We start from the raw sequence: 25,913 nt of genomic DNA on the forward strand, positions 1-25,913 counted from the left end.
ACATTGTAGGCCCGGACGCTGTAGGCCCGTACGCTGTAGGCCCGGACACTGTAGGCCCGGACAATCTAGGTCCCGACACTCCAGGTTTACGACACTCTAGGTTTCCGACATTTTAGCTTCGGACAGTGTAGGGCCGGAGGCCCGGGCGCCGCCTAACGGAGGTTGGGTAGCAACCAGCCTCCCGGCCCAGGCGGCCGCCATTGGTGGAGCGGGAGCATGTGGCCGCTTGCTGGGTGAGGTCACATGGGGCACGGGGCGGTGACGTCACCCTTTAAATGTCCTCCTCCAGCAGCTTGTCCTCTGCACCCACCGCCCTTTATGTGAAAAAGTTACCCCTCAGGTTCCTCTAGGGTTGCCAACTTTCTCACTCCCAAATACGGGACAAGGTGACTTCACCGCCCCGCGCCCCACGTGACCTCACCCAGCCAGCGGCCACGTGCTCCTGCTCCACCAATGGCGGCCGCCCGGGCAGGGTGGTGGGTTGTTATGCAACCTCCATTAGGCAGCGCCCGGGCCTCCGGACCTACAGTGTCTGGTCCTACAGTGTCGGGGCCTACAGTGTTGGGGCCTACAGTGTCGGGGCCTACATTGTCGGGCCTACAGTGTCGGGCCTACAGTGTCGGGGCCTACAGTGTCCGGGTCTACAGTGTCGGGGCCTACAGTGTCGGGGCCTACAGTGTCGGGGCCTAGTGTCGAGGCCTACAGTGTCCGGTCCTACAGTGTCCGGGCCTACAGCATCGGGGCCTACAGTGTCGGGGCCTACAGTGTCCGGGCCTACAGTGTCAGGGCCTACAGTGTCTGGGCCTAATTCGGGGCAAGGGCGGTCCCGTACAGGACAAATCAATTTAGCCCAAAATGCCGGGATGTCCCGGCTAATACGGGACAGTTGGCAAACCTAGGTTCCCATTAAATCTTTCCCACCTCACCATAAATCTACGACCTCTGGTTCTCGAATCCTCCACTCTGGCCAAGAGACTCTGTGCGTCCACCCGATCTATTCTTCTCATGATTTCATACGCCTGTTTTTGCAGTCTACAACTTCTTTAATTACTATCTCAGAATGAGGCCACTTGGCTAGCTTACAATCCAACATTGAATTCTCCAATTTCAGGTTTAGTTCAGGAAGAAGGGTCTGGATGCAAAACGCCACCCATTCCTTCTCCCCAGAGATGCTGCCTGGCCCGCTGAGTTACTCCAGCTTTTTGTGTCTGTCTTAGTTTAGTTGTAGTATAGAGATGCAATGTGGGGCGTTGTCTGTACGGGGTTTGTACGTTCTCCCCGTGACCCGCGTGGGTTTTCTCCGGGTGTTCCGGTTTCCCCCCACACTCCAAAGACGTACAGGTTTGTAGGTTAATTGGCCGGGTATGAATGTAAAATTGTCCCCTAGTGTGTGTGTAAGATAGTGTTAGTGTGCGGGCATCGCTGGTCGGTGCGGACCCGGTGGGCCGAAGGGCCTGTTTCCCCACTGTATCTATAAAATAAAACCAAACTAGTTTCACAATCTACCGAAGCCAATTAACCTACAAACCTGTACGTCTTTCGCTGGATTCCTGACTGGATTCTTCCCACCCAGTCGAACCATCTCCCAGTAGTCCCAGCCTCAACTACCTCCTCTGGCAGCTTGTTCCATATACCAACCACCCTCTGTGTGAAAAAGTTACCCTTCCGATTCCTATTAAATCTTTTCCCCTTCACCTTGAACCTATGTCCTCTGGTCCTCGATTCCCCTACTCTGGTCAAGAGACTCTGTGCATCTACCCGATGTATCCCTCTCATGATTTTGTACACTTCTACAAGATCTCCCCTCATCCTCCTGCGCTCCATGGAATAGAGACCCAGCCTGCTCAACCTCTCCCTGTAGCTCACACCCTCTAGTCCTGGCAACATCCTCGTGAATCGTTTTTGAAAACCCTTTCAAGCTTGGCAACCTCTTTCCTATAACACGGTGCCCAGAACTGAACACAATATTCCAAATGCGGCCTCACCAACGCTTTACACAACTGCAACGTGACCTCCCAACTTCGATACTCAATACTCTGACTGATGCTTTTTAAAAGACTTTTTAAAAAGTGTACGCGCAAAGAAGATGAAAAAGAAAGCAGAACCTTTTAATGGACTAACGTGTTTTTTTTCCCCCTCGTTGTGGGGAGTCTTGGTGTGGGGAACGTCAAACTGGAATTCTCAGAACATCTTGGGCGTCCTTGGAGAACCTGGTAACTCTTCCTTCTCCTGGGTCTTTCTGGGCAACGGGAGCCGGGAGCAAGTCTTTGATCTCCTCCAGTTCTGCAGCCTCCAGCGTTGTTTCTGAGGCCGGGCGGAGATCGCAGAAGGGGTAGAACCTGGGGCACAGGCGCGTCAAAGACCGGTGCACGCCAGAGGGAAGCCGGTAAATGCTGGCCAGCTCTTGCGTGGGACAACCGTCCCGCCTCAAGTGGAAGCCGGGGAAACCGGGCACCAACCCTCGCTCCTCGGACGTCCCTGGAATCAAACATGGTTTCATTGTGGAAAACTGGAAAAACAAGGAAGTGCGGACGCTGGCTCACACACAACTTTGACTCAAAGTTCAAGATAGACACAAAATGCTGGAGTAACTCATAGCGAGAGGATCTGAGTACGGGAGCAAAGAGGTCCTTCTGCAGTTGTACAGGGCCCTGGTCAGACCGCACCTGGAGTACTGTGTGCAGTTCTGGTCTCCTAATTTGAGGAAGGACGTCCTTGCTATTGAGGCAGTGCAGCGTAGGCTCACGAGGATAATCCCCGGGATGGCGGGACTGTCACACGAGGAAGGATTGGAAAGACTGGGCTTGTATTCACTGGAGTTTAGAAGGATGAGAGGGGGTCTTATCGAAACATATAAGATTATTAAAGGGGTTGGACACGTTAGAGGCAGGAAACATGATCCCAATGTTGGGGGAGTCCAGAACCAGGGTCCACAGTTTAAGAATAAGGGGTAGGCCATTTAGAACGGAGATGAGGAAAAACTTTTTCAGTCAGAGAGTTGTAAATCTGTGGAATTCTCTGCCTCAGAAGGCAGTGGAGGCCAATTCTCTGAATGCAGTCAAGTGAGAGCTAGATAGAGCTCTTAAGGATAGCGGAGTCAGGGGGTATGGGGAGAAGGCAGGAACGGGGTACTGATTGAGAATGATCAGCCATGATCACATTGAATGGTGGTGCTGGCTCGAAGGGCCAAATGGCCTCCTCCTGCACCTATTGTCTATTGTCTATTGTCTATGATTACTTTCAGTGCCATTTGCAGTGTACAGATAGGGAGTGTACTGAGAAGGGAATAACGTTCAGTGCAAGGTAAAGCCAGCAAAGTCCGATCAAGGATAGTCCGAGGGTCACCAAAGAGGTAGACAGGGCCAGAGAAGCTAATTAACCTACAAACCTGCACGTCTTTGGGATGTGGGAGGAAACCGGAGCACCCGGAGAAAACCCGAGCCCGCACGGAGAGAACGTGCAAACTCCGCACAGACAGCACCCATGGTCAGGATCGAACCCCAGTCTTCCATCAGAGTGAGGTCTGTCTGTGAACCGACTGTAAGTTACCTGAATGGGATTCTTTGCCACAGACGGCTGTGGAGGCCCAATCATTGGATATTTTTAAAGGCAGAGATAGACAGGTTCTTGATTAGCGCGGGTGTCAGGGGTTATGGGGAGAAGGCAGGAGAATGGGGTTGGGAGGAAAAGATTGGTCAGCCGTGATTGAATGGCGGAGTTGACTGGATGGGCCGAATGGCCTAATTATGCTCCTAGAACTTATGAGCGTGAGTGATTTCCGACATTTGTGCTTCTCTCCCTTCAGCCCCCCCGTTCCAATGAAAGCAAGCAGCACCTGAGTCAGAAACGCCCTTACGAACTTATACAGTCTTACAGCTAGGGGTTGCCAACTTCCTCACTCCCAAATAAGGGACAAGGTGACGTCACTGCCCCGCGCCCCACGTGATCTCACCCAGCCAGCGGCCACGTGCTCCCGCTCCACCAGGGCCAGGAGGCGGGTTGCTAAGCAACCTCCGTTAGGCGGCGCCCGGGCCTCCGGGCCTACACTGTCCGGGCCTACAGTGTCCGGGCCTACAGTGTCCGGACCTACAGTGTCCGGACCTACAGTGTCCAGACCTACAGTGTCCGGGCCTACAGTGTCCAGACCTACAGTGTCCAGACCTACAGTGTCCGGGCCTACAGTGTCCGGGCCTACAGTGTCCAGACCTACAGTGTCCGGGCCTACAGTGTCCAGACCTACAGTGTCCAGACCTACAGTGTCCGGGCCTACAGTGTCCGGGCCTACAGTGTCCGGGCCTACAGTGTCCGGGCCTACAGTGTCCGGGCCAACAGTGTCCGGGCCAACAGTGCCCGGGCCTACACTGTCCGGAACTACAGTGTCCGGGCCTACAGTGTCCGGGCCTACAGTGTCCGGGCCTACAGTGTCCAAACCTACAGTGTCCAGGCCTACAGCGCCCCCCAGACCTGATACAGGACAAGGGTGGTCCCGTACAGGATAAAACAATTTAGCCCAAAATACTGGATATCCTGTCTAATACGGGACAGTTGGCAACCCTACTTACAGCGTGGAAACAAGCCCTTCGGCCCAACTTGCCCACACCGACCGTCATGTCCCATCTACACTAGTCCCACCTGCCTGCATTTGGCCCACATCCCTCCAAACCTGTCCTATCCATGTACCCGCCCAAGTGTTTCATGAACGTTGTGACAGTCCCTGCCACAACCAGCTCCTCCAGCAGCTCGTTCCAAATCTGCTCCTGGAACATGTGAAGTCACGAATAGCTGGGAGGCTTGGGCCAAAGTTTCCTTGCCACGACCTACCCAGCAGGGTTCAAAGCTTTGCCTGCTCAACACGCCTCTAATCTGTGACTGGAACGGGTCCACAGTCAACAGAGGCAGCCCCGATCTTTATCAGCCTCCCACCTGCACGGGAGCTGCAGTGGGGAAGGTTGGGAGTTAAAAGCTAATCGTGGGCTTTGCTTTACGACGAGCTTGGTATTCAACATGGGTTGGGAGAGGTGACGGGAGCTGAGGGGAGGGGCAGGGGGGAGGTGAGGGGGAGGTGAATGGTGAGATGGGGGGAGGTGAGGTGAGGTGTGGGGAGGGGAATTGGAGGGAGTAGAGGGAAGGGGGGAAGGGGGAGGTGAGGGGGAGGAAGGGGATGGCAGGGGTAGGAGTAGGGAGGAGAGGGTGGAGGGGAGAAGGGGTGGAGGGGTGATGAGGGGAGGAAGGGGAAGGTGAGGGGAGATGAGGTGAGGGGAAGGGAATTTAATGGAGGAGAGGGGAGGGGAATTGGGGGGAGCAGTGAGGAGGGGGGGGAGAAGGGAGGAGGGGGGGGAGAAGGGAGGAGGGGAGAGGAGGGGAGGTGAGGGGGAGATGAGGGGAGGGGAATTGGAAGGAGGAGAGGGGCGGGGGAGGGGAGAGGAGGGGAGGGGAGAGGAGGGGATGTGAGGGGAGAGGAGGGGAATTGGAGGGAGGAGAGGGGGAGGGGAGAGGAGGGGAATTGGAAGGAGGGGAGGGGAATTGGAGGGAGGGGAGGGGAATTGGAGGGAGGGGAGAGGAATTGGAGGGAGGGGAGGGGGAGGGGAGGGGAGGGGAATTGGAGGGAGGGGAGGGGAATTGGAGGGAGGAGAGGGGGAGGGGAGGGGAGGGGAATTGGAGGGAGAAGAGGGGGAGGGGAGAGGAGGGGAGGTGAGGGGGAGATGAGGGGAGGGGAATTGGAGGGAGGAGAGGGGCGGGGGAGGGGAGAGGAGGGGAGGGGATGTGAGGGGAGATGAGGGGAGGGGAATTGGAGGGAGGGGAGGGGAATTGGAGGGAGGAGGGGATGAGGGGAGGGGAGGAAGGGGAGGAGAGGGGGAGGGGAGAGGAAGGGAGGTGAGGGGTAGATGACGGGAGAATCGGAGGGAGAGGGGGAGGGGGAGAAGGGGAGGTGAGGGGGAGGTGAAGGGAAGGGCGGGAGGGGGAGATGAGGGGAGGGGAGGGAGGAGAGAGGAGGGGGAAGGGGAGAGGGGAGGTGAGTGGGAGATGAGGGGAGGGGAATTGGAGGGAGGAGAGGGGAGGGGGAGGAGAGAGGAGGGGAGGTGAGGGGGGAGAATTGGAGGGAGATGGGGGGAGAGGAGAGGAGGGGAGGAGAGGGGAGGGGAGGGGAGGAGAGGGGAGGGGAGGAGAGGGGAGGGGAGGAGAGGGGAGGGGAGGGGAGGAGAGGAGAGGAGAGGAGAGGAGAGGAGAGGAGAGGAGAGGAGAGGAGAGGAGAGGAGAGGAGAGGAGAGGAGAGGAGAGGAGAGGAGAGGAGAGGAGAGGAGAGGAGAGGAGAGGAGAGGAGAGGAGAGGAGAGGAGAGGGGAGGGGAGGAGAGGGGAGGGGAGGAGAGGGGAGGGGAGGAGAGGGGAGGGGAGGAGAGGGGAGGGGAGGGGAGGAGAGGGGAGGAGAGGAGAGGAGAGGAGAGGGGAAGGTGATGAGATTGATGGAGTCAGTGGTAACAGGTGATTGGAGAAACAGGAAACTCGTGATCTAAAATGTTCGGAAAACACAAAAGAACAAAGAGAAAGTTGGAGATGGGAGGGAAATTAAACCAAAATCAATAAAGCAAGCACACTAGAAAGGAAGGTTGAGCAGGCTGGGTCTCTATTCCTTAGAGCGCAGGAGAATGAATAGGAATCTGAGGGGTAACGTTTTCACACAGAGGGTGGTGGGTGTATGGAACAGGCTGCCAGAGGAGGTAGTTGAGGCTGAGACTATCCCAACGTTTAAGAAGCAGTTAGACAGGGACATGGATAGGACAGGTTTGGAGGGATATGGGCCGAACGCGGGCAGATGGGACTAGTGTAGCTGGGACATTGTTGGCCGGCGTGTGTAAGTTGGGTCTGTTTCCATGCCATATCACTCCTATGACTCTATGACTCTAAATATTCTTTTTCTCTCTCTTGCAGAATCTCAGTTCGACTCAAAAACACTTTGCAACCCGTGAAGGGCTTAGAACCATAGAAAGGCCAGGAGTAGGCCATTCGGCCCTTCGAGCCTGCACCGCCATTCAATATGATCATGGCTGATCATCCAACTCAGTATCCCGTACCTGCCTTCTCTCCATACCCCCTGATCTCTTTAGCCACAAGGGCCACATCTAACTCCCTCTTAAATATAGCCAATGAACTGGCCTCAACTACCTTCTGTGGCAGAGAATTCCACAGATTCACCACTCTGTGTGGAAAAAAACGTTCTCATCTCAGTCCTAAAAGACTTCCCCCTTATCCTTAAACTGTGACCCCTTGTTCTGGCTTTTTAAACTAGGGTTACTGTGGTAATGAAGGAGATGGAGGTTGAACCACCAGCCATTGATCGCCTGCCTGCTCATCCTACCAACCACTGGATTTATTCACAAAATGCTGGAATAACTCAGCAGGTCAAATTACTCCAGCATTTTGTGAATTCATTCCTTCTCTCCTGAGATGCTGCCTGACCTGCTGAGTTACTCCAGCATTTTGTGAATACTTATACTACCAACGACTGGAGTGAACTAAGAACTAAGAACTAAGAAGGGCAATTGTTTTCACTTAGAGAGGGATGAGTGCTTACAACACACTGCCAGAGGAGGAGGTAGAGCTATAACAGTGGCGTTTCAGAAGCTTTTAGATCGGCACATGGATATGCAGGGAATGGAGTGGTAAGGATCGCACAAACCAACCTCGCTTCCACTGACTCCATCTACACCTCAAAGGCATTTATTCACAAAATGCTGGAGTAACTCAGCAGGTCAGGCAGCATCTCAAGAGAGAAGGAATGGGTGACGTTTCGGGTCAAGACCCTTCTTCAGACTGATGTCAGGGGGTCGGGACAAAGGAAGGATATAGGTGGAGACAGGAAGATAGAGGGAGATCTGGGAAGGGGAAGGGGAAGAGAGGGACAGAGGAACTATCTAAAGTTGGAGAAGTCGATGTTCATACTGCCGGGGCTGCAAGCTGCCCAGGCGAAATATGAGGTGCTGTTCCTCCAATTTCCGGTGGGCCTCACTATGGCACTGGAGGAGGCCCATGACAGAAAGGTCAGACTGGGAGTGGGAGGGGGAGTTGAAGTGCTCGGCCACCGGGAGATCAGGTTGGTTAACGCGGACCGAGCGCAGGTGTTGAGCGAAGCGATCGCCGAGCCTGCGTTTGGTTTCGCCGATGTAAATGAGTTGACATCTGGAGCAGCAGATACAATAGATGAGGTTGGAGGAGGTGCAGGTGAACCTCTATCTCACCTGGAAAGACTGTTTGGGTCCTTGGATGGAGTTGAGGGGGGAGGGTAAAGGGACAGGTGTTGCATCTCGTGCGGTTGCAGGGGAAAGTGCCCGAGGATGGGGTGGTTTGGGTGGGAAGGTACGAGTGGACCAGGGAGTTACGGAGGGAACGGTCTCTGCGGAACGCAGAGAGGGAGGGGATGGGAAGATATGGCCAGTGGTGGGGTCCCGTTGTAGGTGACGGAAATGTTGGCGGATGATTTGTTGGATCCGCTGGCTGGTGGGGTGGAAGGTGAGAACGAGGGGGATTCTGTCCTTGTTGCGAGTGGGGGGAGGGGGAGCAAGAGCGGAGCTGCAGGAGAGGTTCTGCCTGCCGCGCTGAGTTAGTCTAGCATTTTGCTAGACAAGGCCATTCTGCTCGGCAAGGCCAGCAGCATAATTAAGGAGGGCGTGCAGCGTAGGTTCACTAGGTTAATTCCCGGAATGGCGGGACTGTCGTATGTTGAAAGGCTGGAGCGATTGGGCTTGTATACACTGGAATTTAGAAGGATGAGGGGGGGATCTTATTGAAACATATAAGATAATTAGGGGATTGGACACATTAGAGGCAGGAAACATGTTCCCAATGTTGGGGGAGTCCAGAACAAGGGGCCACAGTTTAAGAATAAGGGGTAGGCCATTTAGAACGGAGATGAGGAAGAACTTTTTCAGTCAGAGAGTGGTGAAGGTGTGGAATTCTCTGCCTCAGAAGGCAGTGGAGGCCAGTTCGTTGGATGCTTTCAAGAGAGAGCTGGATAGAGCTCTTAAGGATAGCGGAGTGAGGGGGTATGGGGAGAAGGCAGGAACGGGGTACTGATTGAGAGTGATCAGCCATGATCGCATTGAATGGCGGTGCTGGCTCGAAGGGCTGAATGGCCTACTCCTGCACCTATTGTCTATTGTTTATTGTCTATTGACCAGTCTCACCCCGGCCACTCCCTCTTCTCCCCTCTCCCATCGGGCAAGAGGTACAGAAGTAGGAAAACGCACACCTCCAGATTCAGGGACTGTTTCTTCCCGTCTGTTATCAGGCAACTGAACCGTCCCTCTCACCAACTAGAGAGCGGTCCTGACCTCCCATCTACCTCATTGGAGACCCTTGGATGATCTTTAATCGGACTTTACCTTGCACTAAACGTTGTTCCTTTTATCCTGCGTCTGTACACTGCGGACGGTTCGATTGTAATCAAGTATGGTCCCTCTACTGTGTAGGAAGGAACTGCAGATTATGGTTTACACCGAAGACAGACGCAAAATGCTAGACTGACTCAGCGGGGCAGGCAGAACCTCTGTAGAAAAAGAAGAGGTGACGATTCGAGTCTTCAGTCTGAAGGAGGGTCTCGACCCCGAAACGTCACCCATTCCTTTTCTCCAGAGGTGCTGCCTGACCCGCTGAGCTACTCCAAATATTTTGTGTGTCCATCTCGACTTTCCGCTGGCTGGATAGCAAGCAACAAAAAACTTTTCACTGTACCTCGCTCGGTAGACGCCACAACAAACTAAACCAAACTAATAAAGAGACTGTCGATGTTTTAGGTCGTGAGTCTTCCTCTTTACTCTGTGACCTTTCTTGGACAAGGAACAGGTAGGTGTAAAGGTGGGTGAGGTCCTAATGAACAACATAGTGCCACTGGGCACGGTGGCGCAGCGGTAGAGTTGCTGCCTTACAGCAAATGCAGCGCCGGAGACCCGGGTTCGATCCCGACTATGGGCGCTGTCTGTACGGAGTTTGTACGTTCTCCCCGTGACCTGCGTGGGTTTTCTCCGAGACATAGAAACATAGAAACATAGAAAATAGGTGCAGGAGTAGGCCATTCGGCCCTTCGAGCCTGCACCGCCATTCAATATGATCATGGCTGATCATCCAACTCAGTATCCCGTACCTGCCTTCTCTCCCATACCCCCTGATCCCTTTAGCCACAAGGGCCACGTCTAACTCCCTCTTAAATATAGCCAATGAACTGGCCTCAACTACCTTCTGTGGCAGAGAATTCCACAGATTCACCACTCTCTGTGTGAAAAAAACATTCTCATCTCGGTCCTAAAAGACTTCCCCCTTATCCTTAAACTGTGACCCCTTGTTCTGGACTTCCCCAACATCGGGAACAATCTTCCTGCATCTAGCCTGTCCAACCCCTTAACAATTTTGTAAGTTTCTATAAGATCCCCCCTCAATCTTCTAAATTCCAGTGAGTACAAGCCGAGTCTATCCAGTCTTTCTTCATATGAAAGTGCTGCCATCCCAGGAATCAATCTGGTGAACCTTCTCTGTACTCCCTCTATGGCAAGCATGTCTTTTCTCAGATTAGGAGACCAAAACTTAGGGGACCTTCGGTTTCCTCCCACACTCCAAAGACGTGCAGGTTTGTCGGTTAATTGGCTTGTTGTGTGTGTGTAAATTGTCCCTAGTGTGTGTAGGATAGTGTTAGTGTGCGGGGATCGCTGGTCGGTGCGGACCCGGTGGGCCGAAGGGCCTGTTTCTGCGCTGAGTCTCCAAACTAAACGAATCATAAACTAAACATTATTTGCGAATGTTATGAATATTTTCGGGATAGTTTAGTCCTGGGCTGCAATTGCCACTGGCATTGAGAGCCCATCCCTGATACACTTGATTACCTGCGAGATTTAATCAGAGGGCATTTACAAGTCAACTGCTGTGCTGTGAGAATGTACGAGGATGAGAGATTCTAAGGGGAGTAGGAGGCAACCGTGGCTGACAAGGGAAGTTAGGGATGGAATAAAACTAAAAGAAAAGACGTATAACACAGCAAAGAGTAGCGGGAAGCCAGAGGATTGGGAAACCTTCATAGACAATAGACAATAGACAATAGACAATATGTGCAGGAGGAGGCCATTCGGCCCTTCGAGCCAGCACCGCCATTCAATGTGATCATGGCAGATCATTCCCAATCAGTACCCCGTTCCTGCCTTCTCCCCATACCCCCTGACTCCGCTATCCTTAAGAGCTCTATCTAGCTCTCTCTTGAATGCATTCAGAGAATTGGCCTCCACTGCCTTCTGAGGCAGAGAATTCCACAGATTCACAACTCTCTGACTGAAAAAGTTTTTCCTCATCTCAGTTCTAAATGGCCTACCCCTTATTCTTAAACTGTGGCCCCTTGTTCTGGACTCCCCCCAACTTTGGGAACATGTTTCCTGCCTCTAACGTGTCCAACCCTTTAATAGTCTTATACGTTTCGATAAGATCTCCTCTCATCCTTCATAGGGCGGCAGAAGGTAACAAAACGGGCAACACGGGCTGAAAAGATGAAGTACGAGGGTAAGTTGGCCAAGAATATAAAGAAGGACAGTGAAAGCTTCTTTAGGTATGTTAAGAGAAAAAGATTAGTAAAGACAAATGTGGGTCCCTTGAAGGCAGAAACGAGTGAAATTATTATGGGGAACATGGAAATGGCAGAAGAGTTGAACAGGATCTGTCTTCACTAAGGAAGACACAAACAATCTCCCAGATGTACTAGAGGACAGAGGATCTAGACGGATAGAGGAAATGAAAAAAAAATTGCATTAGGCGAGAAATGGTATTGGGTGGACTGATGGGACTGAAGGTTGATAAATCCCCAGGGCCTGATGGTCTGCATCCCAGGGTACTCAAGGAGGTGGCTCTAGAAATCGTGGACGCATTGGTGATCATTTTTCAATGTTCTATAGATTCAGGATCAGTTCCTTGTGGATTGGAGGGTAGCTAATGTTATCCCACTTTTCAAGAAAGGAGGGAGAGAGAAAACGGGGAATTATAGACCAGTTGGCCTGACATCGGTGGTGGGGAAGGTGCTGGAGTCAATTATTAAAGAGGTAATTACGTCGCATTTGGATAGCAGTAAAAGGAAAAATGTTCCCAATGTTGGGCGAGTCCAGAACCAGGGGCCACACAGTCTAAGAATAAAGGGGAGGCCATTTAAAATTGAGGTGAGAAGAAACATTTTCACCCAGAGAGTTGTGAATTTGTGGAATTCTCTGCCACAGAGGGCAGTGGAGGCCAATTCACTGGATGAATTTAAGAGAGAGTTAGATAGAGCTCTAGGGGCTAGCGGAATCAAGGGGTATGGGGAGGAGGCAGGCACGGGTTACTGATTGTGAATGATCAGCCACGATCACAACGAATGGCGGTGCTGGCTCGAAGGGCCAAATGGCCTCCTCCTGCACCTATTTTCTATGTTTCTATGTTTCTATGTTTCTCTGAGTCACCTACAGGACAGACAAAGTATGGGCGGCATCTTTCCTTCAATAGCAGACATGACTTTGGGTCCCATATCTGAGGAAGGATGTGCTGGCACTGGAGAGGGTCCAGAGGAGGTTTTACGAGAATCATCCCTGGGATGATTGTGTTAACGTACAGTATGATCAGCGTTTCACGGCACTGGGCCTGCACTCGCTGGAGCTTAGAAGGATGAGGGGGGTTGGAGGGGGGGGGACCTTATTGAACCTGATAGGAAGATAGACACAAAAGGCTGGGGAGGCGGGTTGCTACGCAACCTCCGTTAGGCGGCACCCGGGCCTCTGGGCCTACAGTGTCCGGGCCTACAGTGTCCGGGCCTACAGTGTCCGGGCCTACAGTGTCCGGGCCTACAGTGTCCGGGCCTACAGTGTCCAGGCCTACACTGTCCGGGCCTACAGTGTCTGGGCATACACTGTCCGGACCTACACTGTCCGGGCCTACACTGTCCGGGCCTACACTGTCCGGGCCTACACTGTCAGGGCCTACACTGTCCGGGCCTACAGTATCTGGACCTACACTGTCCGGGCCTACACTGTCCGGGCCTACACTGTCCGGGCCTACTCTGTCCGGGCCTACAGCGTCCCCCGGGCCTAATACGGGACAATGGCGGCCCCGTACGGGACAAACCAATTTAGCCCAAAATACGGGATGTCCCGTCTAATACGGGACAGTTGGCAACCCTAGTGTGGCCTCACTGTGGCCATGGAGGAGGCCCAGGACAGGATTTTTAATTTTCCATCTAGTTTTGACTTTTGAGACACAGCACAGAAACAGGCCCTTCGTTCCGCGCCGACCAGCGATCCCCGCACACTAAGGGCAATTCACACGAGGGGCAATTTCCTACAATTTATTTTACCGAAGCCAATTCACCTACAAAGCTGTACGTCTACGGAATCTGGGAAGCCCGAGCGCCAGGAGAAAACCCACGCAGGTCACGGAGAGAACGTACAAACTCCCTACAGACAAGTACCCGTGGTTAGGATCGAACCCGGGCCTCTGACTCTACCACTGCGCCCTCGTGCTGCCCCTCGTCTGCACCTCTCCAAAGCCTCCACATCGTTCCAGTAATGGCAGGTGACCTGAACTACATTTGGTGTCGGTATTTAGAGTCACAGAGTCACACGGCGTGGAAACAGCCCTTTTGTGGCCCAACTTGCCCACACTGACCAACATGTCCCATCTACACTAGTCCCACCTGCCTGCGTTTGGCCCACATCCCTCTAAACCTGTCCTTTTAAAACCTTACCCTTCCATATCTCTCGTTATCCCTCTCTGAAACATAGAAACATAGACAATAGGTGCAGGAGGAGTCCATTCGGCCCTTTGAGCCAGCACCGCCATTCATTGTGTTCACGGCTGATCATCCACAATCAGTAACCCGTGCCTGCCTTCTCCCCATATCCCTTGATTCCACTAGCCCCCCAGAGCTCTATCTAACTCTCTCTTAAATTCATCCAATGATTTGGCTTCCACTGCCCTCTGTGGCAGAGAATTCCACAAATTCACAACTCTCTGGGTGAGAACGTTCCTTCTCACCTCAGTTTTAAATGGCCTCCCCTTTATTCTAAGACTGTGTGGCCCCTGGTTCTGGACTCGCCCATCTCTCCCCTCAGACTCTCAGTCTGAGGAAGGGTCTCGACCCGTAACGTCACCCAATCCTTCTCTCCAGAGATGCTGCCTGACCCCTCTGAGATACTCCAGCATTTTGTGTCTACCTTCGGTGAAAACCAGCATCTACAGTTCATTCCCACACAGCGGCAAGCCTATCGAAGATGACATTCAAGCCGTCCGCAGTGTGCAGATACGTGATAAAGGGGAATAATGTTTAGTGCAAGCTAGAGTCATGTACCTATCCATGCACCTGTGTATGGATGATCAGCCATGATCACATTGAATGGCAGTACCGGCTCGAAGGGCCAAATGGCCTACTCCTGCACCTATTGTCTATTGTCTATTGTCTATTGCCTACTACCTCACATGTTATCCAATAAGGTACAGAAGTGTGAAAACGCACACCTCCAGATGCAGGGACAGTTTCTTCCTGGATGTTATCAGGCAACTGAACCATCCTACCACAACCAGAGAGCAGTGCTGAACTACTATCTACCTCGTTGGTGACGCTCGGACTATCTGAAGAAGGGTCTCGACCCGAAACGTCGCCCATTCCTTCTCCTCCTGAGGGGTGGCGCAGCGGTAGAGTTGCCGCCTTACAGCGAATGCAGCGCCGGAGACTCAGGTTCGATCCCGAATACGGGCGCCGTCTGTACGGAGTTTGTACGTTCTCCCCGTGACCTGCGTGGGTTTTCTCCGAGATCTTCGGTTTCCTCTCACACTCCAAAGACGTACAGGTATGTAGGTTAATTGACTGGCTAAATGTAAAAATTGTCCCTAGCGTGTGTAGGATAGTGTTAGTGTGCGGGGATCGCTGGGCGGCGCGGACTCGGTGGGCCGAAGGGCCTGTTACCGCGCTGTATCTCTGAGTGAAAAAAATGAAATAAATGCTGCCCGACCCGCTGAGTTACTCCAGCATTTATGTGAAACCTTCGATCTGTACCAGCATTGGCAGTTATTTTCCTACTCGGACTATCTTTGATCGGACTTTGCTGGCTCTGCCTTGCGCTAAACGTTATTCCCTTATCATGTATCTCTCTGCACTGTAAACGGCTCGATTGTGATCATGTGTTGGAAGGAACTGGTTTGCGGAACTGGTTTGAGGAAGGGCTCCGACCCAAAATGCTGCTCATTCCTCCTGTCCAGAGAGAGACACTAAAAAGGCCGGAGTAACCCAGCGGGTCTGGCGTTGTCTCTGGAGAGAAGGAATGGGTGACGTTTCGGGTTCGAGACCCTTCCTCATCCCTTCTCTCCAGAGTCTCCGCCTTGCCCCGATGAGTTACTCCAGCATTTGGTGGCTGTCTTCGATTGTAATCGTGTTTCGGTCTTTCCGCCGACTGGTTGGCGCGAGGCAAAATGCTTTTCACTGAACCTCGCTCGGTACACGAGACAATAAACTAAACTAAACTAAACTAAACTAAACTAAACTAAACTAACCCCCCCTCTCCTCATCCTCCCACCCTCCCCACACACAACACTCCCCAGACCTTGGTCAGTCGAGCTGACTTTGCTCAGTCATCTATCAGCAGCCCAGGTATCCTACACATGCAATTAGGGACGTTAATTTTTATTGCCTTGTCCAAACACAAGGTTGTTAGCAATCGTAAAAAGATTATTCTAGTTCACAGGTGCTGAGTTTTATTGCAAACGGCCCTGCATGGAGGGAACCAGTGTTTTTCTCTCTCCCTCTCTCTCCCTCTCTCTCCCTCTCTCTCCCTCTCTCTCCCTCTCTCTCCCTCTCTCTCCCTCTCTCTCCCTCTCTCTCCCTCTCTTTCCCTCTCTCTCCCTCTCTCTCCCTCTCTCTCCCTCTCTCTCCCTCTCTCTCCCTCTCTCTCCCTCTCTCTCCCCCCCCTCTCTCCCTCTCTCCCTCTCTCTCCCTCTCTCCCTCTCTCTCCCTCTCTCTCCCTCTCTCCCTCTCTCTCCCTCTCTCTCCCCCCCTCTCTCCCTCTCTCCCTCTCCCCCCTCTCTCTCCCTCTCCTCTCCCTCTCTCTCCCTCTCTCCCTCCTTCTCTCCCTCTTTTTTTCTCTCTCTCTCTCTCTCTCTCTCTTTCTCTTTATCTTTATCTCCCTTTCTCTCTTTTTCTCTTTCTCTCTTTTTCTCTTTTTCTCTTTTTCTCTTTTTCTCGTTTTCTCATTTTCTCTTTTTCTCTTTCTCTCTTTTTCTCTTTCTCTCTTTCTCTCTATCTCCTTTTCTCTCTATCTCCTTTTCTCTTTCTCTCTGTCCCTGTTCTCTCTCTCTCTCTCTCTCTCTCTCTCTCTCTCTCTCTCTCTCTCTCTCTCCCTCTCCCTCTCCCTCTCTCTGTGACTCCCTGTCTCCCTGTCCTACTCCTGCACCTATTTTCTATGTTGCTGTGTTTCTAATGCTGTACCACCATGCATGGGATATGCGTGGAAATAGAAACACATTCAGGCAAGGCCACATTGTACCAAGTACCACGTACAGTTCTGACCACACACTATTCTTGTCTCTGAACCTGTTTCTCAGTTCAGTTTGGTTTCCTGTCACGTGTACTGAGGTACAGTGAAAAGCTTTTCTCCTCACTCACACACAACATAACGGAGCAAAACCTGCCATGGACAAGACTTCGTGAATTCACCTGAGACCAGGGTTGCCAACTTCCTCACTCCCAAATAAGGGACAAAAGGTGACATCACCGCCCCGCGCCCCACGTGACCTCACCCAGCCAGCGGCCATATACTCCTGCTCCACCAATGGCGGCCGCCCGGGCCACAGAGGCACGTTGCTATGCAACCTCCTTTCGGCGGCGCCCGGGCCTCCGGGCCTAGACTGCCCGGAGCTAAAACGTCAGAAACCTAGAGTTTCGGGACCTAAAATGTCGGGGCCTTCAGCATCCGGGCCTACAGTGTCTGGGCCTACATTGTCGGGGCCTACAGTGTCCGGGCCTACAGTGTCGGGGCCTACAGTGTCGGGGCCTACATTGTCGTGGCCTACAGCGTCCGAGCCTACAGAGTCGAGGCCTACATTGTCGGGGCCTACATTGTCGGGGCCTACAGTGCCCGGGCCTACAGTGTCGGGGCCTACAACATCCGGGCCGACAGTGTCCAGGCATACAGTGTCCAGGCATACAGTGTCGGGGCCTACAGTTTCGGGGCCTACAGTGTCGGGGCCTACAGTGTCGGGGCCTACAGCGTCCGGGCCTACAGCGCCCCCTCCCCCCTAGGCCTAATACGGGACAAGAGCGGTCCTGTACGGGACAAAACAATTTAGCCCAAAATACGGGATGTCCGGGCTAATACGGGACAGTCGGTAACCCTACCTGAGACCGTGTTATCCAAGAGAAAGGCCATGATTCCTCCTTCAATCACCGGAGTGTTCAACAGAGCCAAGAGGAAGAGATCCAGGCTCGTTATGCCTGCACACAGGACAGAGAGAGGAATAGAAGTCAAGTCACCGACTTTTCACTGAGACACAGAAATATCGAACTTAGAAACATAGAAACATAGAAAATAGGTGCAGGAATAGGCCATTCGCTCTTCGAGCCTGCACCGCCATTCAATATGATCATGGCTGATCATCCAACTCAGTATCCCGTACCTGCCTTCTCTCCATACCCCCTGATCCCTTTAGCCACAAGGGCCACATCTAACTCCCTCTTAAATGCAGCCAATGAACTGGCCTCAACTACCTTCTGTGGCAGAGAATTCCACAGACTCACCACTCTCTGTGTGAAAAAAAATGTTCTCATCTCGGTCCTAAAAGACTTCCCCCTTATCCTTAAACTGTGACCCCTTGTTCTGGACTTCCCCAACATCGGGAACAATCTTCCTGCATCTAGCCTGTCCAACCCCTTAAGAATTTTGTAAGTTTCTATAAGATTTCTCCCTCAATCTTCTAAATTCCAGCGAGTACAAGCCGAGTCTATCCAGTCTTTCTTCATATGAAAGTCCTGCCATCCCAGGAATCAATCTGGTGAACCTTCTCTGTACTCTCTCTTGAACCTTCTCTGTATTCCCTTAGATAGAAAATAGGTGCAGGAATAAGTCCTTCGACCCTTCGAGCCAGCACCGCCATTCATTGTGATCGTGGCTGATCATCCACAATCCACAATCAGTAACCCGTGCCTGCCTTCTCCCCGTATCCCTTGATTCCGCTAGCCCCTAGAGCTCTATCTAACTCTCTTCTGAGGCAGAGAATTTCACAAATTCAACTTCTACAATTATTCAGCACTGAAACAGGAACCCCCCCCCCCCCCCCCATTCATTTTGTTCGCACTGACCACCAACTACTCATCCATGCTCACCCCATTCATCAACCCTTGCTCTGTAACCAAGGGCCAGTCTCACCCCCGGCCACTCCCTCTTCTCCCCTCTCCCATCGGGCAAGAGCTACAGAAGTGTGGAAACGCACACCTGCAGATTCAGGGACAGTTTCTTCCCGGCTGTCATCAGGCAACTGAACCACCCTACCACAGCCAGAGAGCGGTCCTGAGCTACCATCCACCTCATTGGAGACCCTCGGACTATCTTTAATCGACTTTATCTTGCACTCAATGTTATTATGTTTGGGCGTCACGGTGGCGCAGCGGTAGAGTTGCTGCCTTACAGCGAATGCAACGCCGGAGACCCGGGTTCGATCCCGACTACGGGCGCTGTCTGTACGGAGTTTGTACGTTCTCCCTTGTGACCTGCGTGGGTTTTCTCCGAGATCTTCGGTTTCCTCCCACACTCCAAAGACAATAGACAATAGACAATAGGTGCAGGAGGAGGCCATTCGGCCCTTCGAACCAGCACCGCCATTCAATGTGATCATGGCTGATCATTCTCAATCAGTACCCCGTTCCTGCCTTCTCCCCATACCCCCTGACTCCGCTATCCTGGAGTGGCTAGGCTTGTATACACTGGAATTTAGAAGGATGAGAGGAGATCTTATCGAAACATATAAGATTATTAAGGGGTTGGACACGTTAGAGGCAGGAAACATGTTCCCAATGTTGGGGGAGTCCAGAACCAGGGCCACAGTTTAAGAATAAGGGGAAGGCCATTTAGAAGGGAGATGAGGAAAAACCTTTTCAGTCAGAGAGTTGTGAATCTGTGGAATTCTCTGCCTCAGAAGGCAGTGGAGGCCAATTCTCTGAATGGATTCAAGAGAGAGCTGGATAGAGCTCTTAAGGATAGCGGAGTCAGGGGGTATGGGGAGAAGCAGGAACGGAGGTACTGATTGAGAATGATCAGCCATGATCACATTGAATGGCGGTGCTGACTCGAAGGGCTGAATGGCCTCCTCCTGCACCTTTGTCTATTGTCTGTTGTCTATTGACCTACAGCATATTAGGCAGGTGGTCAGAATGTTTTGGCTGTTCGGGATGTATGTCTTAAATTCTCCTCTCCCTGACTCTCAGTCTGAAGAAGGGTCTCGACCCGAAACGCCACCCATTCGTTCCTTCTCTCCAGAGATGCTGCCTGAGCCGCTGAGTTACGCCAGCGTTTTTCTGTGTGTCTTATCTCCGGTGTAAACCAGCGTCTGCCGTTCCCTCCCCGCACGCCTCCGTTACCTGTCGCGATGAAGTCCGGGTTGCGGCTGAACCACCGCGGGTGAGGAGCGCCATGAAGACGGTGAAGCCGATGATGAAGATGTTGCGGCCTGAATCGATGTTGGTGTACTGGAAATAGGAGACCCCCACAGACACCGCCATGGCGTACGTGACTCCGAGGACCCCACCTGCACAAAGCAAACAGGTCCGTCAGACCCCAGGAGGGCGGTCACGGCGGTAGAGTTGCTGCCTCGCAGTGAACGCAGCGCCGGAGACCCGGGTTCCATCCCGACTACGGGCGCTGTCCGTACGGAGTTTGTACGTTTTCTCCCCCGTGATGTTCTCTGAGATCTTCATTCACCTCCCACACTCCAAAGACGTACAGGTTTAATAGACAATAGGTGCAGGAGGAGGCCATTCGGCCCTTCGAGCCAGCACCGCCATTCAATGCAATCATGGCTGATAATCCACAATCAGTACCCCGTTCCTGCCTTCTCCCCATACCCCCTGACTCCGCTATCCTTAAGAGCTCTATCTAACTCTCTCTTGAATGCATTCAGAGAATTGGCCTTCTGAGGCAGAGAATTCCACAGATTCACAACTCTCTGACTGAAAAAGTTTTTCCTCATCTCCGTTCTAAATGGCCTACCCTTATTCTTAAACTGTGGCCCCTTGTTCTGGGCTCCCCCAACATTGGGAACATGTTTCCTGCCTCTAACGTGTCCAACCCCTTAATAATCTTATACGTTTCGATAAGGTTCCCTCTCATCCTTCTAAATTCCAGTGTATACAAGCCTAGTCGCTCAGTCTTTCAACATACGACAGTCCCGCCATTCCGGGAATTAACCTAGTAAACCTACGCTGCACGCCCTCAATAGCAAGAATATCCTTCCTCAAATTTGGTATGCTACCAAATAGAACAGATATACCCTTCGGCCCACCGAGTCCACACTGACCTGCACACACGCTGTACACTAACATGCCCTACACATGTGGGACCATTTACAATTTTTATCAAAGTCAATTAACCTACAAACCTGGGGTAGACACACAATGCTGGAGTAACTCAGCGGTCAGGCAGCATCTCGGTAGAGGAGGAATGGGTGACCACGTTTGGGTCGAGACCCTTCTTCAATTCTGTTTCCATTCCTTCTCTCCAGAGATGCTGCCTGACCCGCTGAGTTACTCCGGCATTTTGTGTCCACCTTCGATCTAAACCAGCATCTGCAGTTTTTTTCTCCCCCCCCCCACAACCTACAAACCCACACGTCTTTGGAGTGCGGGAGGAAACCAGAGCACCCGGAGAAATCCCACGCGGTCAAGGGGAGAACGTGCAGGCAGCGCCCGCGGTCGGGATCGAACCGCGGTGTCCGGCGCTGCGAGGCAGCAGGTCTACCCGCCGCGCCGCCAGTGCAACCCAGCGGGTCAGGCAGCGTCTCCGGAGAATGTGGACGGATGGCGCTTCGGGTCGGGACCCTTCATCAAACGCTCGGCGACTTTGGCGGCAGATTTAGCCGGAGAAACCGTAAGGAAAACCCCCTGCGCCGTCACTGGGAAAGGGGGTGCAAACGCCGTCCGGGCATCGCCCGTGAGCGGGGGGACTCTGGTGCCGTAAGCCGGCAACTCTACCCGTGCCGCCCCGCCGTTTGACCGGGGACAAGGCGCGGAACTCACCGTGGACGGCCATGGGAACGGTGGTGAGGAAGTAGGTCAGCTTTGCCGACAGCCCGACCACAACGCACAGCGCGGCTGCCGTCTGCACCGAACGCCTGCAATGCACCTGGGGAACAACCCGGAACATCGGCAAGTCAGCGCGGCTACACCGGGGAAAACACGCGGCCAGAGAGTCACGGACTGACACCGCGCGGAAACAAGCCCTTCGGCCCAACTCGCCCGCGCCGGCCAACAATGCCCAGCTACCCTGGTCCCACCTGCCTGCGTTTGGCCCCATATCCCTCCAAACCCATCCTATCCATATACCTGTCCAACTGTGTGTAAATCTGTGGAATTCTCTGCCTCAGAGGGCAGTGGAGGCCAATTCCCTGAATGAATTCAAGAGAGAGCTAGATAGAGCTCTTAAGGATAGTGGAGTCAGGGAAATGGGGAGAAGGCAGAACGGGGTACTGATTGAGAATGATCAGCCATGATCACATTGAATGGCAGTCTGAAGAAGGGTCTCGACCTGTAACGTCACCCATTCCTTCTCTCCTGAGATGCTGCCTGACCCGCTGAGTTACTCCAGCATTTTGTAAAACAAATACCTTCGATTTGCACCAGCATCTGCAGTTATTTTCTTACACACATTGAATGGCGGTGCTGGCTCGAAGGGCCGAATGGCCTAGTCCCGCACCTACTTTCTACGTTTTCTATGTTTCTGTGAATGGCGGTGCTGTCTCGAAGGGCCGAATGGCCTACTCCTGCCGCTACATTCTACGTTTTCTATGTTTCTGTGAATGGCGGTGCTGGCTTGAAGGGCCGAATGGCCTACTCCTGCACCTACGTTCTATGTTTTCTATGTTTCTGTGAATGGCGGTGCTGGCTCGAAGGCCGAATGGCCTATTCCTGCACCTACGTTCTATGTTTTCTATGTTTCTATGAATGGCGGTGCTGTCTCGAAGGGCCGAATGGCCTACTCCCGCACCTACTTTCTATGTTTTCTATGAATGGCCATGCTGCCTCGAAGGGCCGAATGGCCTACTCTGCACCTACTTTCTACGTTTTCTATGTTTCTATGAATGGCGGTGCTGGCTGGAAGGGCCGAATGGCTTACTCCCGCACCTACCTTCTATGTTTTCTATGTTTCTGTGAATGGCGGGTGCTGGTTCGAAGGGCCGAATGGCCTACTCCTGCCGCTACATTCTACGTTTTCTATGTTTCTGTGAATGGCGGTGCTGGCTCGAAGGGCCGAATGGCCTACTCCTGCACCTACGTTCTATGTTTTCTATGTTTCGGTGAATGGCGGTGCTGGCTTGAAGGGCTGAATGGCCTATTCCTGCACCTACGTTCTATGTTTTCTATGTTTCTATGAATGGCGGTGCTGTCTCGAAGGGCCGACTGGCCTACTCCCGCCCCCACGTTCAGTGCTTCTACGTTGGATGACGAGTGGAAGCGCGTGCCGGGCGCGTGCACGTACCTGGGTCAGGGCGCGGGCCGGGCGCGTGCCGGGCGCGTGCACGTACCTGGGTCAGGGCGTGTGCCGGGCGCGTGCCGGGCGCGTGCACGTACCTGGGTCAGGGCGCGGGCCGGGCGCGTGCACGTACCTGGGTCAGGGCGTGTGCCGGGCGCGTGCCGGGCGCGTGCACGTACCTGGGTCAGGGCGCGGGCCGGGCGCGTGCACGTACCTGGGTCAGGGCGTGTGCCGGGCGCGGGCCGGGCGCGTGCACGTACCTGGGTCAGGGCGCGGGGCCGGGCGCGTGCACGTACCTGGGTCAGGGCGCGGGCCGGGGCGCGTGCCGGGCGCGTGCACGTACCTGGGTCAGGGCGTGTGCCGGGCGTGTGCCGGGCGCGTGCACGTACCTGGGTCAGGGCGCGGGCCGGGGCGCGTGCACGTACCTGGGTCAGGCTCAGCGCTGCGATGTTGGGATGCTGGAGGCCGTCGTGGCCACGCCGCCCAGGAGGGCAGCGATGCAGCTGCCCGCCCCTTCCGCGCAGATGCCCCGGTTTGCAGGAGTGCCGGGGCGGGTGCGGTGAGCCGGTCACCTTGGCGCACATCACGTAGCAGCCGAGGGAGCTGATGCTGCCGCCCAGCGCCATGGCAGCGCCCGCGTAGGCCGAGCGGGCGTTGAAGGTGGGTGCCCCCCACTCACCTAGACGGGGAGACGAGGCGTGAAATGTGAAGCCAGAGGATGGAATGGAGGTGGGGAGTGGGGGGGCGGGGGGGGGGGGAGGGGTGAAATGGGTGTGCATCTGTGTGGGAAACAGAGACAATAGACAATAGGTGATGTCACCCATTCCTTCTCTCCTGAGATGCTGCCTGACCAGCTGAGTTACTCCAGCATTTTGTGAATAAATACGTTCGATTGGTACCAGCATCTGCAGTTATTGTCTTATATAGACAATAGGAGGCCATTCGGCCCTCCGAGCCAGCACCGCCATTCACCGTGATCATGGCTGATCATCCACAATCAGTACCCCGTTCCTGCCTTCTCCCCATACCCCTGACTCCACTATCCTTAAGAGCTCTATCTAACTCTCTCTTGAATGCATTTCAGACAATTGGCCTCCACTGCCTTCTGAGGCAGAGAATTCCACAGATTCACAACTCTCAGAGTGAAAAAGTTTTTCTCATCTCCGTTCTAAATGGCCTACCCCTTATTCTTAAACTGTGGCCCCTGGTTCGGGACTTCCCCCAACATCGGGAACATGTTCCCTGCCTCTAACTTGTCCAACCCCTTAATAATCTTATACGTTTCGATAAGATCTCCTCTCATTCTTCTAAATTCCAGTGTATACAAGCCTAGTCGCTCCAGTCTTTCAACATATGATAGTCCCGCCATTCTGGAATTAACCTGGCGAACCTACGCTGCACGCCCTCAATAGCAAGATATCCTTCCTCAAGTTTGGAGACCAAAACTGCACAAAGTGGCGGGTGTTTCGATCGCCCCGAGTCCAGGGCTCAGACATCGGACAGTCGCAGCGCGACTGTGGACGGTTCAACAGCCCAGACCGCGGACGAACAAAGAGGAAGTTGATCGAACTTTATTACCTTCCATCACAGTGAGGAATGTGGAATCCGCTGTGGTGGATGTTTATATTAAATGTTATTTTATGTGGCTGTGTGTCTTGTTGCTTTTCACTTACTACGGTTGTATGGTGACTCAAATTTAACTGAACCTTAATTGGTACATGTGACAATAAATTGAATCTTGAATCTTGAATCTTGGGAGGGTGACATTAAAAAAGACATTTGGACAAGTTTATTGCTGGAAAAGGTTCTGGGGATGTGGGCTAAATGCAGGCGTAAGGTCATAAGTGATAGGAGTAGAATTAGCCATTCGGCCCATCAAGTCTGCTTCGCCATTCAATCATAGCTGATCTATTTTTCCCTCCTAACCCCATTCTCCTGCCTTGAATGAATGAACGAATGAATGAATGAATGAACGAATGAATGAATGAATGAATGAATGAATTGATTAATTAATTAATTAATTAATGATTGAATGAATTAATGAATTAATGAATAAATATTCATTCATTCATTCATTCATTCATTCATTCATTCATTCATTCATTAATTCATTCAATCATTAATTCATTCATTCATTAATGAACGAAAGGCATTAATGGCTGATCTATCTCTCTCTCCTAACCCCATTCTCCTGCCTTGAATGAATGATTGAATGAACGAATTAATGAACGAACGAATGAATTAATGAATGAATGAATGATTGAATGAACGAATGAACGAACGAGCGAATGAATGAACGAATGAATGAATGAATGAATGATTGAATGAATTAATGAGTTAATGAATTAATGAATGAATTAATTAATTAATGAATTCATGAATTAATGATTGAATGAATTGATGAATGAATAAATTAATGAATTCATGAATTAATGAATGAATTAATGAATTAATGATTGAATGAATTAATGAATTAATGAATTAATGGTTGAATGATTGAATGAATTAATGAATTAATGAGTTAATTAATCAATTAATTAATTAGTGAACGAACGAACGAACGAACGAACGAAACGAATGAATGAATGAATGAATGAATGAATGAATGAATGAATGAATGAATGAATGAATGAATGAATGAATGAATGAATACTTTATTGTCACTAGTGATAAGCCACAGTGATTTTGCACACTCAAGGTATGTGAAGAGCCACCACATAATGGGCACCAAATTATCCCGCGCGTGGTCCTCCTTTGTACCCCCCTCCCCCCACACTCATGGTAGTTCCCCCACCATCGGGTGGTGGGTGCTCATAAGTCCAGGAGCAGAATTAGGCCATTCGGCCCATCAAGTCCACTCTGCCATTCAATCATGGCCGATCCGTATCTCCCTCCCAATCCTATTCTCCTGCCTTCTCCCTGTAACCTCTGACACCCGTACCAATCAAAAAATCTATCTATCTCTGCCTCAAATAATCCACTGACTTGGCCTCCACAGCCTTCTGTGGCAATGGATTCCACAGATTCACCTGCATCTCTGACTAAAGAAATTTCCTCCTCACCTCCTTCCTAAAGGAACGACCTTTAATTCTGAGGCTGTGCCCTCTAGTCCTAGACTCTCCCACTCGTGGAAACATCCTCTCCACATCCACTCTTTCCAAGTTTAGTTTGTTAAGTTAAGTTAAGTTAAGTTA

At 52.3% G+C, this 25,913-nt stretch overlaps 1 protein-coding gene across 1 annotated transcript in view; it reads right to left on the reverse strand.

The window, feature by feature from the left end:
- Window positions 1–2,167: 2,167 nt before the first annotated feature.
- slc23a3 (solute carrier family 23 member 3) overlaps window positions 2,168–25,913 on the reverse strand; it is a 29,873-nt gene continuing 6,127 nt past the window's right edge. The window contains 8 exon segments of the mRNA XM_078404360.1: window positions 2,168–2,478; window positions 17,379–17,474; window positions 19,614–19,655; window positions 19,658–19,780; window positions 21,267–21,372; window positions 23,145–23,176; window positions 23,179–23,254; window positions 23,256–23,398. Coding sequence (XP_078260486.1) covers window positions 2,168–2,478; window positions 17,379–17,474; window positions 19,614–19,655; window positions 19,658–19,780; window positions 21,267–21,372; window positions 23,145–23,176; window positions 23,179–23,254; window positions 23,256–23,398 — 929 coding nt within the window.

This window comes from Rhinoraja longicauda, chromosome 8, assembly GCF_053455715.1.
Source record: "Rhinoraja longicauda isolate Sanriku21f chromosome 8, sRhiLon1.1, whole genome shotgun sequence".
NCBI lineage: Eukaryota > Metazoa > Chordata > Chondrichthyes > Rajiformes > Arhynchobatidae > Rhinoraja > Rhinoraja longicauda.